This window comes from Artemia sp. Qi Xiang Cuo, chromosome 20, assembly GCF_049724085.1.
Source record: "Artemia sp. Qi Xiang Cuo chromosome 20, ASM4972408v1, whole genome shotgun sequence".
Taxonomy (NCBI): Eukaryota; Metazoa; Arthropoda; class Branchiopoda; order Anostraca; family Artemiidae; genus Artemia; species Artemia sp. Qi Xiang Cuo.
In genome coordinates this window covers 2669722-2691770 of record NC_142813.1, presented here as the reverse complement: position 1 = coordinate 2691770, position 22049 = coordinate 2669722, and the positions used below count along the sequence as shown (strand labels likewise).

General features: G+C 36.6%; 1 protein-coding gene across 2 annotated transcripts in view; it reads right to left on the bottom strand.

Annotated features, from left to right (window-relative positions):
• Tdc2 (Tyrosine decarboxylase 2) overlaps positions 1–22049 on the bottom strand; it is a 210053-nt gene that overhangs the window by 179613 nt on the left and 8391 nt on the right. For both annotated transcript variants that reach the window (XM_089105998.1, XM_089105997.1), the window contains exon 2: positions 1614–1816. In XM_089105998.1, coding sequence (XP_088962124.1) covers positions 1614–1814 — 201 coding nt within the window. In that variant the 5' untranslated portion in view covers positions 1815–1816. The remainder of the gene's footprint in view (positions 1–1613; positions 1817–22049) is intronic.

Sequence of the window (22049 nt, the reverse complement as noted above, 5' to 3'; positions counted from 1 at the left end):
CTTTGGGGGTCTGGGTGGGTCTTTGGGGGCGCCGGTGGCTCTTTGGGAGCCCGGGGGACCTTTGAGGACCGGGGAGGGCCATTGGGGTCCGGGGTGCCCCTTCGGGGTCCGGGGGCCCTTTGAGAACCAGAGGAGGGCCTTTGAGGGTCTGAGGAGGGCGTTTGGGGGGCTGGGGCTCTATGGGAGCTTGGGGGACCTTTGAGTACTGGGGGCTTCCTTCGGGGTTGTGGTGGGGGATCGGAACCCTTTGGGGTTGGGATAGAGGACCTCGCAACACTGTTCAAATGGAACTTGTGTATTATAACGACCACAGAGTTTCACCCTCAAATTCTCTTCTAAAACCTTTCCTAAAATCTTCTTTCAAAATGTCTCTAACTGTTTCGCCGAAATAATCCCATAAAATGGATAAAACGGTTTTGCCCAAATAATCCCTAAACGGAATTTCAGCGTGTTCCTTTTGTTTGGCATCTCTGCGCTAACGCATTTCAAATTTCTAGGAAACCCTTTCCTACGTTAATCTCTTCATCTCATAAATTTTCCTAGCTAAACTATTAGGTTTCGTTAGAATATCAATTTATCTCTCCGACTTAAAGCTCCGTGAAGCCGTATTTAAAAATAGAATTTCTATCTCTTTAGACTCCCGCATAATTCCAAGATAACAAGTGATGTCAATTATAATTCCTGACACTAAAGATCAATGAAGCCCTATTTAAAAATAGAATATTAATTTTTCTCTCTGACCTAAAGAACGTTTATCCCTCAGACCTAAGATTAAAGAAGCCTTAATGTTTCTTAATTCTCCCTTTCGTCAATCAATAATTTCCCCTAGCGATTATGTAAATCAAGTTCACAGGTGCTACTCGTGACAGGACCACGTGGTTTATGGTTTTCCATGTGAGAAAATTCCTGTTTTTCCAAGTGAGAAAATTCCTGTTTTTTCATTCCCACTGAGAAAACCATATAACAGACATGAATTGCTGTTGACATCTATAAATGTGACAAAGTTCCTGTTTTTCAAATTCTCACTGACAAAAACCATTAAACATCCATGAAAAACATCAAATAAATCGACCGACACACATAACCATCCATGAATTATGTAAAAAAAGTTATAGGTGGCAGCAGGGGTGAGTCGTGGGGGTATAAGATAGCTTTCTACTCTCTGAATGCAGCTACATAGCTTTTGGTTGTAGTGGGCACTAAATGTAAAAAACAGGAACTTGGGGGGAAAATCAGAGGAAAAGCTAAGAAATATGGCTCTAAACAGCTCAAGAAGATGTAGCTTCCCTTTGAGGGTGTAGCTGTCTTCGGGAATCAACAGATTGTTAATATTTAAATGTTTACGGACAAAACGGATTGACAAATTTAAGCAAAAAGGTTTGCTTATTTATTTTTTTCAATGTGGCAACACTGATGATAATATAGTACTTCCCTGAAACATTCATATTTTTGAAACAATCTAAAGAAAAATCTTAGAAAATCATGGTTTTTAGGCATGAATTGATCTAGGATTGGTCCAGAGGACAAATATTGTTTAATTAAAATTATTGTGGAATATTACATAGAATAATTAGAACAAAATACACTTTGGAAATTTAGAAGAAGCTACTTACTCCCGGCATAATCTTAGTTTCAACGTCTTCCATAATATCATCCCAGGATTCACCTTTCACGGGTGCCTCTAGGGGCAACAAATCTTTTAAGTATCCTGGCTCCACGTTTGGAGTTACTCTTCGCTCTCCGACAGTCTCCATATATTCAGCTATGTAGTCCACCATCTCCTTGCCCCTGTTACGAAATTCCTTGCTGTTCATTTCTGAAAACCGTAAGAAAAATTCTTTCAATTCGTAAAAGTGCTTTTCAAAGATTAAAAAGAAAGATAAATGCACCGTTTAGCCCGTTTTTTAACGTTTGGAATCTGTATAATCACTTAGCTATTAAAGCCAGCAACCAAAATTTAAAAAGGAAAAATAGAAATTAAAATCGAAATTTTGATTCGGTATGTTTTATAAAAGTTTTTTTTAAACATTCTTCTTAGTTACTCAAAAATCATTTCTTCAAATCACTTGGTCAAATTTTCAAATCAATTCTTCTTAGTTTCATTCTTCAAATCATCGTTCATGGGTGAATTAAGAAAATTATCAATGATTATATTTTTCAAAATTAAAGTTTCCAGGGGGCGAGGGAGCGTGTGCCCCCACCTAACGTAGTCTAAAGTAGTGTAATCTACTTAATTACGCAAGTTTGTGTTAAATAAACTTTCTCCTAATGCAAGTTTATTGGATCAACCTATTTTACGCCCCCCTAAAAAATCCTGGATCCATCCTGTCCTATTTAAACCTCCTTGTTTTTATGGACGCAATAGTTTTGGCTGTTTTGGTAAATACAATAAATTGTTGGTAGGAAGGATTGAGTTGGAATTTTTTCTTTTTTTTTTCTTTTCTTCTCTTCTTTTACTTATTTATTTTATTTAATGATATTATTTATATTCGAATATATATATATATATATATATATATATATATATATATATATATATATATATATATATATATATATATATATATACACACACACACACACACACACACACACACACACACACACACACACACACACACACACACACACACACACACACACACACACACACACACACACACACACACACACACACACACACACACACACACACACACACACACACACACACACACACACACACACACACACACACACACACACACACACACACACACACACACACACACACACACACACACACACACACACACACACACACACACACACACACACACACACACACACACACATTCTTAGACCACTGGCTAATACATATGATAAAACGAAACGAAAACTCAGAGAAGAGAGAAAGCAACAAAAATGAAAAAATAAAGTCAAAAGGGTGAAAACGTACGAGGATTCGCGAGCCATTGCGTTAACCATGCATATGATGACAAAATATAAGCAAATGTTTCGACGGGACCTCCGCCAGTCGTCCTCAGTGCAAACAAAACAAAAAGAGAAAAAAAACAACAAAAAAACGAGCATCCATCCTTTATGAGTTATCCATGTACAGAGATATAGATAGACACTATCTTGTCTCTGTATAGATAACTCATAGCATATCATATTCTTGTTTTTCTTTCTTTATTTTTGTTTGGCACTGAGGATGACTGTGGAGTCTGTATAGAAATATTTGCTATATGTATATGTGTGTACATATCTCGTCATTTTTATTTATATTTATTTGTTATTTTCTCTCTATCTCTAGTTTATATATATATATATATATATATATATATATATATATATATATATATATATATATATATATATATATATATATATATATATATATATATATATATATATATATATATATATATATATATATATATATATATATATATATATATATATATATATATATATATATATATATATATATATATATATATATATATATATATATATATATATATATATATATATATATATATATATATATATATATATATATATATATATATATATATATAATACCAAGGAAGCAACACTTGTGCCTCTATAAAGAGGCGACCCACCACAATGTTAAGCGATTTCAGGTCCTAGAGGTCGCAGAGAGACGGCGGTGATCGCATTTTGTAGCCCAAACTCAAACTAAGAAACTTGCAAAATTTCATCCTCCTCCGACTTTATCTTCATGGGGTAAACTGGCCGGAAGTTTGGACCCTCCCACCACAGCCCCCTTTAACGTTGTCCGATTGGGCTGAAATTTAGAGGTTAATCTTTCCTAGGACCCGGGAGCTTATCCTCGAAATTTCAGCTCAATCCGATCACTCCTTCCCTGTTTTCAAAAGACCAAATATAGCCACTTAAAATTCATCATTTCTTTTTTTTCTTAGCCACGCCTACAGGTCACAGTTGGCAACGGATCCGGTTGAATGAGGACTCATTCGAAGCAGAATTCGACCTGTTAGGGCCTTTTGATATTTTCAGACCGAAAATATTATCCCCCGAATTTATATTTACGAAAAACCTCGTTTTCCTATATTAGCCCATGTTAATTTTTCCCACCACAACCCCCTTTAACGTTGTTCTGATCGGGCTGAAATTTAGAGGACAAGCTTTCCTGGGGCCTGGGAGCTTATCCTTGAAATTTCAGCTCAATCTGATCACTCCTTCCCTGTTTTCCAAAAACCAAATATCAAGTTTTGCTTGCGTCAAAAAGATTCATCACCTTACTAAAAAATTATTTGAAAAAAACTACGTTTTCTAAAGAGTTAAAGAGGCTGAGTTACAAGGTCGAACCTTAAAACGTACAGGGATTAGGAGGCATAGTTGGGGGCTGCCGCCCCCCAAACCCCCCGCTTTCGCAGCCTTTAAATAAAAAAAAGTTTTTTAAACTGAAAGTAAGGAGCGACATTAAATCTTAAAACGAACAGAAATTATTCCGTATGTGAAAGAGGCTGTGCCCTCCTCAACACCTCGCTCTTTACGCTAAAGTTTTTATTGTTTAAAAAAAGAGTTGTGAGAAAGTCAAACTTTAGCGTAAAGAGCGAGGCGTTGAGGAGGGCACAGCCTCTTTCACATACGGAATAATTTCTGTTCGTTTTAAGATTTAATGTCGCCCCTTACTTTCAGTTTAAAAAACTTTTTTTTTATTTAAAGGCTGCGAAAGCGGGGGTTTGGGGGCGGCAGCCCCTCAACTGTGCCTCCTAATCCCTGTACGTTTTAAGGTTCGACCTTGTAACTCAGCCTCTTTAACTCTTTAGAAAACGTAGTTTTTTTCAAATAATTTCTGCACGTTTTTGTACAGTTTATTACTTATTATTGCTTGACTAACTGTTAGATGATTGTGTATTATTCTTTTCTTTCTCGACAGGGTGTTTTAAGGGTCGACCTTGTAACTCAGCCTCTTTAACTCTTTAGAAAACATAATTTTTTTCAAATAATTTAAAAAAGAAAATGAGTTTTTTTAAAAAAATTTAAATTCAGTATATAAAAAATTTTATCTAACGGTGAATCGAACTCGGATTTTCCGCCTGACAGCCAGGAGTCTCACCGCTACACAAAAGAGACATAACTGAAATTGTTTTTTAGTAAGGTGATGAACCTTTTAGACGCAAGCAAAACTTGATATTTGGTTTTTGGAAAACAGGGAAGGAGTGATCAGATTGAGCTGAAATTTCGAGGATAAGCTCCCAGGCCCCAGAAAAACTTATTCTCCAAATTTCAGCCCGATCAGACAACGTTAAAGGGGGGTTGTGGTGGGAAAAATTAACATGGGATAATATAGGAAAACAAGGTTTTTCGTAAATGTAAATTCGGGGGATAATTTTTCCGGTCTGAAAATATCAAAAGGCCCTAAGAGGTCGAATTCTGCTTCGAATGAGTCCTCATTCAACCGGATCCGTTGCCAAATGTGGCCTGTAGGCGTGGCTAAGAAAAAAAAAAGAAATGATGAATTTTAAGTGGCTATATTTGGTTTTTTGAAAACAGGGAAGGAGTGATCGGATTGAGCTGAAATTTCGAGGATAAGCTCCCAACCCTAGGAAAGCTTAACCTCTAAATTTCAGCCCAATCAGGCAACGTTAAAGGGGGGCTGTGGTGGGAGGGTCGAAACTTCCGGCCAAGTTTACCCCATGAAGATAAAGTTGGAGGAGGATGAAACTTTGCAAGTTTCTTAGTTTGAGCTTGGGCTACAAAATACGATCACTGCCGTCTCTCTGCGACCTCTAGGACCTGAAATCGCTTAACATTGTGGTGGGTCGCCTCTTTATAGAGGCACAAGTATGCCTCCTTGACAATTTCAATTATGTCCCTTTAGTGTAGCGGTATGAATCCTTGCTGTCAGGGCGGAAAACCCGAGTTCGATTCACCGTTAGATCAAATTTCTTATATACTGAATTTAAATTCTTTTAAAAAAACTCAGTCTCTTTTTTAAATTATTTGAAAAAAATTACGTTTTCTAAAGAGTTAAAGAGACTGAATTACAAGGTCGACCCTTAAAACACCCGGTCGAGAAAGAAAATAATAATACACAATCATCTAATACTTAGTCAAGCAATAATCAGTAATAAACTTTACAAAAACGTTCAGAAATTATTTGAAAAAAACTACGTTTTCTAAAGAGTTAAAGAGGCTGAGTTACAAGGTCGAACTTTAAAACGTACAGGGATTAGGAGGCACAGATGGGGGCTGCCGCCCCAAACCTCCGCTTTCGCAGCCTTTAAATAAAAAAAAAGTTTTTTAAACTGAAAGTAAGGAGCGACATTAAATCTTAAAACGAACAGAAATTATTCCGTATATGAAAGAGGCTGTGCCCTCCTCAACGCCTCGCTCTTTACGCTAAAGTTTTTATTGTTTAAAAAAAGAGTTGTGAGAAAGTCAAACTTTAGCGTAAAGAGCGAGGCGTTGAGGAGGGCACAGCCTCTTTCATATACGGAATAATTTCTGTTCGTTTTAAGATTTAATGTCGCTCCTTACTTTCAGTTTAAAAAACTTTTTTTTATTTAAAGGCTGCGAAAGCGGGGTTTGGGGGCGGCAGCCCCCCAACTGTGCCTCCTAATCCTGTACGTTTTAAGGTTCGACCTTGTAACTCAGCCTCTTTAACTCTTTAGAAAACGTAGTTTTTTTCAAATAATATATATATATATATCCAACCATAATATTTCGTATTGGTGCGTACATAGAGAAGGGATTAGAAAGAAGGAAATGTTTTTACAATTAATTATTATTAATTATATGGAATTAAAGTTATTTTTTTGGTGTTTTACCAGAAGGTATTTTTCGCTATGTATCATGTTAATGTGTGTTTCGTAATTTGCTCTGTTGTAATTTTTCTACTTTTCATAATTTTTGTGTGTATATGGCTCTTGGGCTTTTGAAATACACGATCTATCTATCTATCTATCTATCTATCTATATATATATATATATATATATATATATATATATATATATATATATATATATATATATATATATATATATATATATATATATATATATATATATATATGTATAGTATATGTTTAAGCGGCGTTCACACTACGTGCGGCGTTTTCTATACTAAGTGGGTAAGTCAAGCTACATTTGGCAAAACCTTTCACACTTAAAAGTATTTATTCTTATATAAACCAAATGTACAATTCCATTAAACTATCTTAACAGTTGTTTAAAATCATCACAATCATCATATTAAAACTATTTAACAATTAAAATGTTGAATGGAGAATAAAGATCTGATCAAGCGTGAGTAACTTTCTATGAAAATTCTATCCATTTATTTTTGAAATTTTTTAATTCCTCATTCAAAAATTCAGTTTTATTTCTACTATTTGGTTTCTCCATACTGAAACCTAGATCACGAGTCATATGGACAGGATTTGCTGCGTAAAGATAACATAATGTAGCTTTAAGTCTCAAGTTATGTAAGGTTCTATGGTGTACTGTGAAAGCACCATTATCCCTTCATATGCTAGTTTGTCTGGGATAGCTGCGTAGATTTTTAGAATTGGTTATTGTTGTTATAAGCATGGTGTCTTTGGCCTTTATAGACATTCCTAGAATTTGCATCTGTTCTTTGCAAAGTTGATATTACTGGATGCAAGCGGGTAATAAACCTGTTGAAGTCAACACATATTTAAACTAGCCAAAATTATATTACCATCAAACAGTTCGTGGTGACGAACTGTAGGTAAGAAGCGACCCGGCTCAATAATAACCGAAACTGTTAAAAACTGGAATTTTGATATGAATAGGTAAATAAAAAGAATAAGGTTCTAGTGCTGATTTCAAATATATAAGTTTCAACAAGTTTAATCTTACCCATCAAAAGTTACACGGCTGAGAAAATTTGCCTTATTTACGAAAAAGGGGGGAAACAACCCCTAAAATTCATAGAACGTTAAGGAAAATTACACCATCAGATTCAGCGTATTAGAGAACCCCATAATAGAGGTTTTAAGCTCCTATGTTTAGTAAAAATGTGGAATTTTGCATTTTTTGCCAGAAGAAAGATCACGGATGTGTGTTCATTTTATTTATTTTGTATTTTATTTTTTTTTTCCAGGAGTGATCGTATTGATCCAGTGGTCCTAGGAAATCGCAGGGGGGCTCATTCAAACGGAAATTAAAATTTATAATGCCCTTTTTAACTGAACAAAAAATGGAGGGCAAATAGGCTCCCTCCCATGCTCATTTTTCCCCAAAGTTACCCGATCAAAATTTTGAGACGTTTTGTTCAACTTGGTCGAAAAATAGAATAACTATGTCTTTGCGGATGACGTAATCCCTCACAGTCCCCGGGGGAACGTCTGCAAGTAATGAACTTTGCCCAATATTTACATATAGTATTGGTTATTGGAAAGTATACAGAAGTTTTCAGGGAGATTTTTTCTGGTAGTTGGGCCGCGGGGGGGGGTCGGAGGTTACGCGAGAGGATCTTTTCATGGAGGAAGTTTTCATGGGGGAAGAGACAATGCTATGAAGGGGGTGCCGGATTTCCCAGCATCATTTAAAAAAGCGATTTATCTCTTGTTAAAAGTTTTAAGAATAAAGCCTTATTCTATTCTATCAGAAATGAAATAAAAAAAATATAATTTTTTCAACTGAAAGTAAGGAGCAACATCAAAACTTAAAACGAACAGAAATTATTACGTCTATGATTGGGTTTGCCCCTTACTCATTACTTCGCTCTTTACGCTATTTTTTTTGTACTTTCTTCAGAGCTATTTATTCTAATTACCGGCCTTTGTGATTCTTAAAGGGGTCATTCTTAAAGAATTGGAACAAAAATTGAACTTAAGCGTGAAGACGTAAGTTATATATAGAAGCAATATTGAAGTTCGTTACGTAAGTTAATTTGTAAGTTACGTCAGATCAAAATTTCGAGAAAACCATTTAGCCCAAAAAAAAAGCAAAATTAATCTACAAATTTTGTTTAATTATTCATGTACGGTGAGCCAAAATCTAACTAACTAACTAACTAACTAACAACTCATCGCAGCATCAAGCCGCCTGAGGCCAACACAGCTACGCACGCTCCTCCTCCACCCCAACCTATTCAAAGCCTCCCTTTTTACACCCGCCCACGAGGTTCCCATTTCCTTTAAATCTATCTTTATGACGTCCTCCCACCCCAGACGGGAACGACCTGCTTTCCGTTTAGCCCTAGATGGTTGGCCGAAAAGAACAATCTTCGGCAATCTGTTATCCTTCATCCGCACAACATGCCCTAACCACCTCAACCTTTCTTTCATTATAGACCTAGAAAGCGGTATTGAACCACATTTTTCTTATAGCCTATTGTTTGAAATACGGTCAGTCAGCCGGGTACCCATAACAATCCTTAAGCAATTTCTCTGGAAAACATCTAGCAAATCTTCATCCGCTTTTCGGAGCGTCCATGCTTCAGAGCCATATTTGACCACTGTCATCACTGTAGCTTCTAATATTCTAATCTTAGTTTGCAGACTTATCTTCCTATTCTTCCAAACTTTTTTTAACTGTGAAAAAACACCCCGAGCCTTGGCTATTTTACTTTTAACATCTTCACTGCTCCCACCGTCTTTACTAATAATAAAACTACTAAGGTAAATGAAGCTTCCCACCTGATCAATCTTTTCATTGGCCAACGTCACCTTTTCATCTTCACTTATTCCTAGCCTTAGTGACTTAGTCTTCCTAACATTAATTTTCAAACCAATACTAGCACCCTGAACTCGCAAAACTTCTAAAACTTCATTCATTTTGCTCACACTTTCCTCTAAGATGCTTAAATCAACAGCATAATCTAAGTCCAGGAAACTTTTTCCTCCCCATTTGATTCCGTGGTCTCCCATTGCCTTTCCTGTGCTCCTTAAAACAAAGTCCATCAAAATAATCCATATAAAGGGGATATGAGCACAACTGCTTAACTCCTGATTTAATACAAAACCAGCTTAAGATTTAAGCCAAAATCAAAGCTTCATTAACTCAAAAACGTTCAGAAATTAAGTTAAAAACAAGTTTTTTTTTAACTAACAGTAAGGAACGCCATTAAAACTTAAAACGAACAGAAATTATTCCGTATATGAAAGGGGCTGTCTCCTCCTCAACGCCTTGCTTTTTGCGCTAAAGTTTGACTCTAACTCGCAACTTTATTTTTTTAAACAATAAAACACCGTAGCGTAAAGAACGAGGCGTTCAGGAGGGGACAGCCCCTTTCATATACGGAATGATTTCTGTTCATTTTAAGTTTTAATGTCGCTCCTTACTTTCAGTTAAAAAAAAACTTGTTTTCTTATTGAATTGCACTAAGGAGGAATCAAGTAAGGAGTTTGGGGATAAGAAATCGGATAAAACCTTTTTAGGGAAGGAATCCTTCAATTCTTGTTGTCAAAGGTCAAGGACAGCAGAAGGGGCAAATAGATGTTAGACAAACTTAAATATAAGTAAAAGCAAGTGTCCTGGTTATGCATTTTCGGGGCATCATACTCATTTTGACCTTATTAGGAGAGGGGCCTATAAATTCTTGTCCTCATGATATTCACCAAAATAGGCTGTCGGATATCAATCAAATTTACGATACGATACGATAAAAAGTTTATTATATCAAATAACGAGAATTAAATGAGACACAATATAATTTAAATAATCACTCTTCCTTGTCACTTACTTATTAAAATGAGACACAAAATACTCTCGACAAGACAATCTGTATCGGTTGGTAGCCACGGGCTTACAAGGCTCGAGTTTATTCTGGTGCCTTGTATTACACCCTGTTCTTGCCGATTCAGGAAGCAAATCTCAATGCCTGCTTGACTCCAAAAGCTTCTGTCTAAAGACCATTGTAAGCTGGTGTCGCCTGGCATCACGTCCATCTAGGCCTAGATGAATTCTGGAACTAATATCACACGGGTAGCTCGTTCCTGCACATTCTCAAGGTAATTTCTTTGCTCTTTACGTAGCAACGGATGCCACAAAGGACAAGCATACTCTAAAATACTCCAAATGTACAGTTTATAAAAAAAACAACAGTGAAAAACGACTAAACCGAATCGCCAAATTGTGACTAGATTATGCATAGCTGTTTTAGCCTTCTTAGTACAATTATTTATATGATCCATCCATGACATTTTTGAGTTAAAAGTCACACCTAAAATTGTCATATTGTTTACAATTGGCACATTTATATCACTTTGACTAGGAACTTGTTTTTTCAACAATGAGACTCTCATAAGTGCTGACTTTTTCCTATTAATTGAAAGCCGTTTTTCTTCACAGTCAGCCTCCAAACGGCAAATTATGCCATCCATACTAATCATGGATCCTAGCTTATGTAGCTTACATAGATCCTAGCTAGGTATCTGCAATGACAAATCATCTGCAAACTTCGCTCTGTTTTCATGCCAAGACACAATATTAAAAATAAAACAGGTCCCGTTTTGGTACCTTGGGGTATTCCACAGAAAACCTAAATCCGATTGTACCCCATCAGCACTAACACACTGTTGCCGTCCGTGTGAAAAACTATAAACTATCCGAATTAAAAAAAAAAAAAAGGTCTAAAATCTATCATTGACTCAAGAATATCTGGATGGCTTGATTTGTCGAAAGCATTTTCTAAGTCTGCTTGCAATATTTCCACAAATGCATCTTTATTTTCTAGATACTCTAGGGCTTCTTCCACAATTTTGATGAGATAATGTACTGTGCTAGATTCTTTGATAAATCCATACTGACAGGGATCTATTTTATCACAGAAATCTTCTACTAACCATTTCTTTAGAAAATGTTTGAAAACTTTAGATACAATTGGGTCAAAGATATAAGTCGTAGATCCCTCACCCCTTTTGGATTCGAAACTATAGGTATTGGCGTTACAACTGCTTTTTTTTTTAAATCATCCGGAAAGGTACCGCTCAAAATACATTGGTTTAAAAAGGCAGTCAGAGGTTCAGCTAGAAAGGCTGCGTTTTCTCTGTACTGGGTTGCTGGAATGTTTCCAGGGTAAGTTACCTTATTGGGGTCAAGTCTCTCAAGAACCTTTGCAACTTCTTGAGGGAAAGTCACAGGTATTTCAGATGGAACAGCCAAGGGGGGAACACTGGAAATTGGTGGATTGCTTCTGCAAATACTAGCAAAATACTCATTAATAGCGTTTGTGTCGAGCTTATTCCCAGATTCGTCGTATACGCTTACACGTTGCCTTACAGAGGAAGCAGTGAGAAGCCGTATTCCTTTATAGTAACCGGCTGGGTTTGTGGTCATGAGCTCGTTCATTTTTGAACTGTAGAACTTCTCAGCCAATCTACATTCATAGACAACTTGATTTCTCAGCTTGGAAGCTTCGCCTATCCTCCCCTTTTTGTGGAGCCTGTTGCGTTTGCGTATCAGCCTTTTCAGGCGCGAATTAATCCAGGGCTTGTCAGCTGAGTTTACTGTGACTGTTTTCTCTGGAAAATATACATCATAAGCTATCCATTTCAGTGGAAAATATTCTATACATGTCGTTGACATTTCACTTTTCGTACAAACTTTTCCAGTTTTTCGAAATAGCCCATTTAGTGAATAGACTCAGTCAGAGGCCGGCTTAAAAAAAATCGCTTGGTTCCTATTCTCTTTTTCGCTCCCTGGGACACCAGTGCACACAGAAGTGTTTACTTTTACCAAGACTCGGCAGCGTTACTGGATCATTATAGAAATCGGAAATATCTGGGAAGATGAGATCAATGACAGACTTTTGAGTTGTCTTTTCACGAACAACTTGCTTCAAGCTTAGAGATCGTTCAATCCAGCTGGGTAATAGGTCGTTGAAGTCACCCACAAGAACCACAGAACTGTTTGGGTGTTTCCATTTAATCTCATCGAAACATGCTTGTAGATGGGCTATGAGCACCCGCCTGTAGCAGAAAATAGAGTACTCTAACTACGATCGAGGAAAACTTACGGGGAAGAACTTTTAGTCTCAGTATTACCCACAACAGTTCGTAGTCTGTAGTCTCAGAGCCCTCATATATCTGAGGCGGTATATCCTTTCGAATGTGCATACCTACTTCTCCTCCATTTGTGAAGACAGAACCTTCCTTTTTTCGCCTAGTCTTGACGAGAAAATTATAGTTACTTATCTGGGCGTTAAATTCATTGGCAGACCAAGTCTCTTTTATGCAGCAAATATCAATTCTATTGTCATTTAGTCTTGTCGAAAGTTCCTCCACTTTATTGATTAGAGACTGGGCATTAACAAGGAGAAACGAGGGGAGGTCGTAGGAACTACCTATTTCTTTCTTTTTATCTACCTGGGGTAGATCGCCGAAAAATGCTGGAAGTTTCCCAAAGTATTTGAACTTGTTGGGTTAACGGGCGTGGGAGCTACAGGAACCCCAAGAGATGGCTAGTGGCTCGCCATACTCCAGTTGGGAAGGAGAACTGGGCTGGGTTGAACAACTTGGCCGTTACCTGAGAAGAAAGAAGGAGCTTCATTTCGGCTAGAGTACATTAAATGCAAAAGGGAAATACCTCTCTCGCTAGAAACCGGTCTTCTATGATTATTCAGCAGGAAACGCCTAGGATAGTTGGTATTTGGAGACCTTGCCGGTTGCTTCTTTGGAGACAGTTCCTGTTGAGTGGTGTGAACAAAATTGCATTTCTGTTTGCTAGGGCACTGGCGCAGCGAACCATGCTTGCACAGGTTCGGGTGATCAAACTTGTAGTCTTGACTCTTTCACTTATTAGCTGCATAAAACTTGCAAGGATGAACATAAGTACAAGCTTTATCTTTTTTGCATTTTCCGTGACCAAATATTTACAAATCGTCCTTTTCTGTTTCTGTTCTTTGTGTGGTCGACTAGTAAACTGTGAGTGACTTTGTTTTGAAACGCTTTGTTGTTTAAGCTGGTTGATAACATCCTCTTTCAGCTCAGCTTCGTGGGAACTTAATGGGAAGTAAGACTAAGCATACTAATATTTCATTGTGGGAGCATGCACCCTATTTGACGTATGCCATGGAATAGGGTCCCTCAATTGTGACCATTATAACATGTTCCAAAAGGGGTTGTCGGTTCTTGAAGAAGTTTGGGGAAAAGTGAAAGTTGATTACGTATGATATTTTGGGATCAGAGCCTGATATGACTTTTGTAGGGAAGGAAGCATGCCAATGAAGATGTCGTTAATTTTGTCTTCAGGAATTTTTAGAGGTGGGAAATATCAGGTTTTGGCCAAACTTTGTTGAGGTACAATTAACTGTCCCAGTCATGCTTTTTGAGGTTCACACCCTTTTGACCTTTCTTGAGATAGGGGACACCTAAATCCTTGTCACAAAGATATTTAACAGAGCAGGCTCTCGAATATCAATCAAACTTAGTAGGAAGTAAAAGTAAATGTCTTTGGTCTGCTATTTGGGAGTTCGTACCCGACTCAGCTTATAAGGGAGGAGGATGTCTCTAAATTGTTTGTGATCAGGACATTGTCATATCTAAAAAACACTTGGACGGTAGGTAAGGGCTTATGCTCTAGTTACATCCTTTGAAGATCAGGAACGGCTCCTGTGGGACTGCGCCATCATTTAACTAAACTCTTTGCAACTGAGCCCATTTAGCTGAACTTTCGTGCGATTCAACCCCCATTTAACTCAATCCCGTTCAAAACAACCCCCATTTAGCAAGACCCCTGTTTAACTCATTCTCCTCATCCTGATTGAACTCAATCTCATATAATTTCGACTCAGTCATCATTTAACTCAATACCATTTAACTCAACTTTCATGAAAAATCAACCCACGCTTAACTCAAATGCCCGTCTCAACCCTGCATTCAACTTAACCCCACATAATTCAACTCTCATTTAACTCAACACTTCTGCAATCTACCTTATTTGACTTAACCTTTATTCAAATCAACCCCATTCAGCACAGCCCTCCCTAAATCAACAATGTACCTGGAAAACAAAATTCAGTCTGTTGTGCCGGGAGTGAGAACGTTGAATCGAATGAAATCGTCTTTATTCATTGGTTAATTTTTATGTAACTACTTTTTTTTAAGCGACTTTTTTTTACTTTTTTAGCTACTTTTTTTAAGCGGCAAAACTATTCCTCTCCCCCCTCTAGAAAACAACAATTATTCCTTCTGCCTTATATATTTAAAATTATCAAAAATTTTAATGTTCAATGACCCAACACACTTGAATTTTACAGTTGTTGCAATGGGGTTGAATGGGGTTGAGTCGAATAAGGTTGGGATGCACAGGTTTTAGTTGAGTGGGAGTTGGGCTGAGTAGAAGTTGTGTAAAATGGAGGTTGAGCTAAACGGGATTTAAATAAACAGTGGTTCAGTTGCATTGGGGTTGAGTTAAAGGAGGGTTGAATTGCACCTTTAGTTGAATGAGGGGAGGGTTGAGTTGCAAGGAAGTTGAGTTCAACGGGGGTTGAGTTGTGGAGGGTGAGCTGAGTGGGATTGTTGAATGGAAGAAGAGTTACAGGGGGTTTGAGTTGAAAGAGGGTTGAATGTAACGGGGGCTCAGTTACATGCAAACTGAGCGAGCGTCTTATTTGAGCTCTTTGGGAGCCCTGGCCTGCTCCAACCTTTATGGAGAAGAGAGTCCCTGCAAAATTTTTGTCATAAAGGGAAGTAAAATCATAGCCAATCTAGGTGTGAGTTGAGAGTAAATGTCTTGGGTGTCTCTTTTGGTGTTTGAATGCAATCTGATCTCTATAGAGGGAAGGAGGTCTCAAAATTCTCTTCATTGGGACATCTACGAAAATGGGTTATCGGGTCTTAACTAAGAGTAGGCTAATTTTCCACAGCTTGTATTTCTGTGGCTCTTACCAGGCTCAGTCTTTGCAGGAGAAGAGGGTCTTTTTATTCACCCTCTCGACATAACCAGAATAGATTGCCGAATTTAATTAAAAAGTAACTGGAATTAAAAACTATTGTCCTACTTATGCTTTTTGGGGATCCTGAGCCGATGTCACCTCTCTGGGTAATACGAAAGGAGGTTATGCTATTGTAATATGGTCAGTACCCGATCTCAGTTAAGCCAAAGATGAAACTCTCCAAGTCAGTTTAAGCAATCAGGACATTCAACAGAACTGGTTGTCGAATATCAACAAACTTTATTTGAGAATTGGAGCTGACATTCACTTTGTGGATTTTTGAGGTTTTAATACGATCCAACACCTGAGGAGGGAGGGTTCACTAAATTTTGGCTATCAGAACTTCTACTAGAGGGGGTAATTTAATCTCAATCGAACTTAGTCAGAACTGACAGGTATCATTCTAGCTATTTCTTTTCTTGAATCTATTCACAATTACCAGCAGAATCATACCAACAGAGGCGTCACTTTTGAAATTATTTTTTTTTGTATTTTCATAAAAAAAAAATCAAAAAAAATGCCCCCATTATGATTTTGAATAACAATTTTTTTCATATAAAAAAAGTGAAAGCAGCCATAGCCCCCTTATTTTTTGTGAAGTAGTGTCTTTGTCTAACCGAAGGGATTGTCAAGTCCCAATCAAACTGGGTTCGAACTATGAGCTCGGCTTATAATGCTGCCTTTTATGGTATTCACCTGATCCGACCCCTGTTGAAGGGACAGGGACTACTAGTGTCAAAATATATTCTTATCGTGCTAATTGCTAGATGGACTGGTGAACTTCATTCAGCAAAACCTGACCAACGCCTACAAGTAAAAAAAAACCTGGTCAACGGCTGCAATTAAAAGTAATTTGACAAAATAAAGTTCTTGTATTTAAGATAACCCTTAAAATAAATCATGGTAATGAATGACAAGTAAAGAACCACCCTTGTCTATAGTAACCAATAATTTAAAATAAACAAAAATAGAAGTTCAAAACAACGAATACACAGAGACAATCTCCTTTTATGCCTATTCCAAATATATAATATTTCTGAAATTTAAAGTTACCTGTCAAAAGTTCAAAAAAGGAGGTTCTTGAATAAAATCAGTTAAAATACCCCCCCCCCCTAAAAAAATAAAGATTCATATTAGAATCTAAAAGGGGCAGAAATAAAGTCATGTAATAATTCAAACTTGAAGTGAACAGAGATTATTATGAATGAATAAAATGAAATTTAAGTAGAACATAAATTAAAATGAATTCAGAGTTCAGTTTCAGAGTTCAGTGAGGTAACACCAAAATTGAATTGGATATTATTCCTGTCTGGATTTATTTTGGTGAGGTCATAATTTATTCCAAGTGAGTTGTTGACCTAAGTTAACTTTAAGAGGATTATAAAATGGAATCTACTTTGCTTTTAGTTTGACCTATATTTCGATATTTATTAATTCAGTATTTTTTCTTGAATTAATATTGACTTTTTAATTTGTGTGGTAATTGCTATAGACATGAAAAGCTCTGACGAAACGCCTGAACTTGTGTATTCTCCGGTTCTGAATTTTATTCAAAGCAATTTGCTAAGTGGAATTGAGGAGGATATTATCAAAACACATGGTATGGAGTTTTTGACGTGAATATAGTCAAAGAAGCTAAAAGTTTACTGTGGAAAATAAGTGCACCTGAATCGAATTGCCCAGTACGTAAGGGGAACAATGCACTTTGTAATAATTTTAGTGACATTATTTCTCTGTTAAGATCTCTTGACAGTAGCGACACTTTTGTACCTATGTTTGTGATAAAGCGACCTACAGAGGTGCGACCCTGCAAATGCTTATACTTCTTTACTCTCTAAGTTTAATGAGCTACAAAAAGTGGTTGTTGAAATGTCAGGGAAACTTGACAATTATCAGTTGAATTTTCCTCAACTTCCCAAACCTATCCCAGCAATTGACACTCATACGACAGTTAGTGTCTCTAAAGTGCCTTCAGATCTGTCTGATCCGATTAAACGCAAATCTGTTCTCGATCAAATAGCTGGGCATGAATTAGTTTGTAGTATGAAACCTTTTAAAGACAGATGGTATGTCAATATCGATAAATCTGCAGTTGATGGTTTTTGTACATCAGTTCAGAACTTTATTACCGGAGCAACAGTTAAAATAGGATCCAAGCGCTTTCTTGGGATTCTCAGAGGTTTCCCAGTTGATGTCGACCTTTCAGTTATAAGTGCAAATTGACTGGGCCAGACTATGTCAGTCAAGCTTGAATTTGAAGACTCCTTCACTGAGTCTGCTTATTTCAAAGAAGGAATTAAAGTTGGATATGAATTTTTTTGAATTCACGAATTTAAGGAAATACCTAAATACTGCTTCAAATGCCGGTCTTACGATCACCTTCAAAGTACTTGCACCAGCAATGTCCCGAAATGTGCCAGATGTGCTGGGCCACATCTTTCTACTAAGGATAGTCCTTGTAGTGCTGCTCCCAAATGTGCTATTTGTGGTAAAAATCACGCTTCTTATAGCTTGTCCTGCCCTATATCTAAGGAACTAATGTCGCGCTCCCACTTTTTGCAATGACTTTGGAGTTTTCAATAATATCGTTTAATATTAATGGTACAAAGGATAAGGACTTCGTTATTGATGAGCTCTACAATGATTTTGATTTGGTCTGTTTACAGGAGCATCTTCTTACAGACTTTAACATTAGCCTTTTGCATCGGAACCCTCGTCAGGATGTGTTTTTTACTACTGCCAAAGCCACAAGAGACCGCCCATCCGGCGGGCTAGCTCGTGTTTTTAATTGTAATCCGAATTGAGTTTCGCTAGTGACTTTTTACTTGGATTAGTTTATTTGTGCTGTTCCTGTGGGCACTACAGTCTCCTTTAATTCTTATCTGCCTTATTATGATCGTTCTGCCAGATCGATGGCTAGATATGCTAAAGCTTGTAACACGTTGAAGTTTTTAGTGGAAAAAATTCTTTCTATTTCTATAGATTATATGATCATTGGTGACTTCAATACGGATATAAATAACTCATCAGTGTGAAATGATTTGTTGTCAGATTGCCTTCCATCTTATCATATTATACCCAAAACTCATCCGTATTCTTATAATTCACCATTCAGGCAGTAAGAGCAATATTGATCACATTATTTGCTCTCCTAGTATTACTGCATCAATAGTGTTTGTACACGCTGAAGAACAAGACCTATGCGATCTCCCTATCTCAATTACTCTTGGGCTGAATATAAGCCCAGCAAGTACATGAAAATAAACCCGGTCTTCAAAATGGTTTGAAAAAATTAAGCGAAAGAGAGCTGATGTTCCTCTCTATGCGTTTACACTAACAAGCCTGCTATCTGCTATACGAGTTCCCTATCATCTGCTTCAGAGCTCTATACCAGTGAATTGCAAAAAGGACCTGGAAGACTATTATAATTAAATAATTAAATGGTTAAGAGATACCGAGATAGTTAGAGTGCCACAGCAGTGTGTTAGATGTGGTACACTAAAACCTTTCTTGTCTTTAGATCCTAATTTAAAAACTTTGAAAAATAAAGCTAAATTGTGGTTAAGAGTCTGGAATGAATATGATAGACCACCTTATGGAATTGTATCTGACCTTAGGCGTAAGACGCGCAGTGAATATAAAAAATATCTTAAGTCAATGCGTTATCGTGGTATAGATTTTCCAGTGTCAAAGAGAGAATGACGAAAAGTTATTAATTCTGAGTTGATTAGAAGTGATATGCCAATTAGTGATTGTCTTCCTACATCTGCTTGACATGACCATTACTCGTCTATTTTTTCTAATGTTAATGTACCGTGTGCATCCTTTGTATACTCATTCTCTTTCTGCTATTTTTAGTACCCCTCTATATCAACGTCTTTGTGTTCCCATTTCTCTTTCATCCGTAGTTGAAGCAATTAAGAAAATTAAATCAGATAATATTGATAATGATGGTATATCTAGATTTCAACTTTTTTTAGATTGCTCCCCTCTTATTGACCATCTACACCTACTTCTCCAGATGTGTATTTGTACTTCTAGTGTACCCGAGAGTTTTTTGTGTGGTACTGTCTCTTCAATTTTCAAGAAGGGAAATTCTCCTTTAATTTGCTCTTTTTACCGACAATTTACTGTCTCTTGCAGTTTTAGTAAAGTTCCTGAGCATGCATTACTACCTTTTGTGACTAATAATATGCTTGAGAGAGATAACCAGTTTGAATTTAAGCCGGGATTAGGTTGTCAACACGCACATCATGTATTATCTTCTTTGCTCCTTGAAAATTCTTCTAAAGGAAGGAGTATATTTCTTTGTACTTTAGATCTATCAAAAGCTTATTCTGTATATGAAAGGGGTTGTTGCCTCCTCAACGCCTCGCTCTTTACGCTAAACTTTTACTCTTTCTCACAACTCTTATTTTTTTTAAACAAAAAAAAACTTTATCATAAAGAGCGAGGCTTTGAGGAGGCGACAGCCCCTTTCATGTACGGAATAATTTCTGTTCGTTTTAAGTTTTAATGTCGCTACTTACTTTCAATTAAAAAAAAACTTCTTTTTTTTTATTTAATCTGCTCATAAGAATGGTGTTTCTATGCTTAATCAAGTACATAGCCAGACATACATGTCCGGGCACGGAAGTCTTGCTGGACTAGAATATGAATGCCGCTTTAAATTTTCAGACCCAAAGTGCTCAGTTAATCATTTTAATTAATTTAATGAATCGATTAATCTGTTTTCCTATATCTTACGTAGTTTTCAGGATGCTTATACGTTTAAGTTTTCTCCAAAATACGGTATATCCCTTTTTCTCAGTTATAGCTTCTAATATTCGCAGCAAAATTAATTTATAATACTATAATGTCAATGAAACCTGTATTAATATATTTACGGGTAATAGATAATTTTGTCAAAGTATTTGACTCTCTCTCTCTCTCTTTCTCTTTTATTCTCTCTCTCTCTCTCTTTCTTTCTCTCTACGTATTTTCATTGTGCTTTCTGCACACCAACAACAGATTGTCTTAATTTATATTTGTATCTTAAAAATAGAAGTAAAGTCATTGCCACAAGTTGTTTTTTTATTATTATTATTAAAGTTAATGAATTAAAGTTAATAAGTATTTTATGCCAAAATAGTACAATTATAGAAACATAATTTTAAGTTAATTACGAAGACATTGCTGGTACCGTAAGTAAAACCATATACTTTTAACAAAATACTTAAACTTCCAGTTATTCACAAACTTTTTTAAGCAGGAATATCTATCTCTTAATTTCTAATATGTTTAACTAGTAAAATTAGCAGCAGAAGGCTACATTCAAAGTTGAGCCAGGGATTGCCGTGCAGAAAAACGCTTCTCAGTCATTTTTAGAGTAAGGAGGGTGTGGAATCCAAGGCAAGAAAAATAAGTGCATCTGATAGTTAGAAATAACTTCACTTGTTTTCCATAACTTTATTTTATAGACTATTAGATCAAACAGTTCGTGGTAACGAACTGTAAGTAAGGAGCGAACCGGCTCAATGGTAACCGAAACTCTAAAATACGGAATTTTGATACCAATAGATACATCAAAAGAATCAGATTTTAATGCTGATTTAAAATATATAAGTTTATATATTTTATAAGTTTATATATTATTATATATTAATATATAAGTTAATCCCCCGAAGTTCCCGGGAGGGGGACTGAAAGTTATGAACTTTACCCAACGTTAACATATAGTATTGGTTATTGGGCAGTATACAGACGTTTTCAGGGGGGATATTTTCTGGTAGGTGGGGGGGGGGGGGTCGGGGGTTATATGGGAGGATCTTTCCATGAAGGAAGTTTTCATGGTAGAACTGATATTGCTATGAAGGGGGCACCGGATTTCCCTGCATCATTAAAGAAAAAGATCAGAAATAAAAAAAAAAGTTTTTCCACGGAAAGTAAGGGGCAACACCAAAACTTAAAACGAACAGAAAATATTACGTATATGATTGGGTTCAACCCCCTAGTCAATACCTCGCTCTTTAAGCCAAAGAATCTTTAGTACTCTCATAAGAGCTATTTATTCTAATTAACGGCCTTTGTGATTAAGGGGTTATTCTTAAAGAATTGGAACAAAATTCGAAATTTAGCTTAAAGAGCAAGGTATTGACTAGGGGGCGAAGCCCCTAATATACGTATTAAA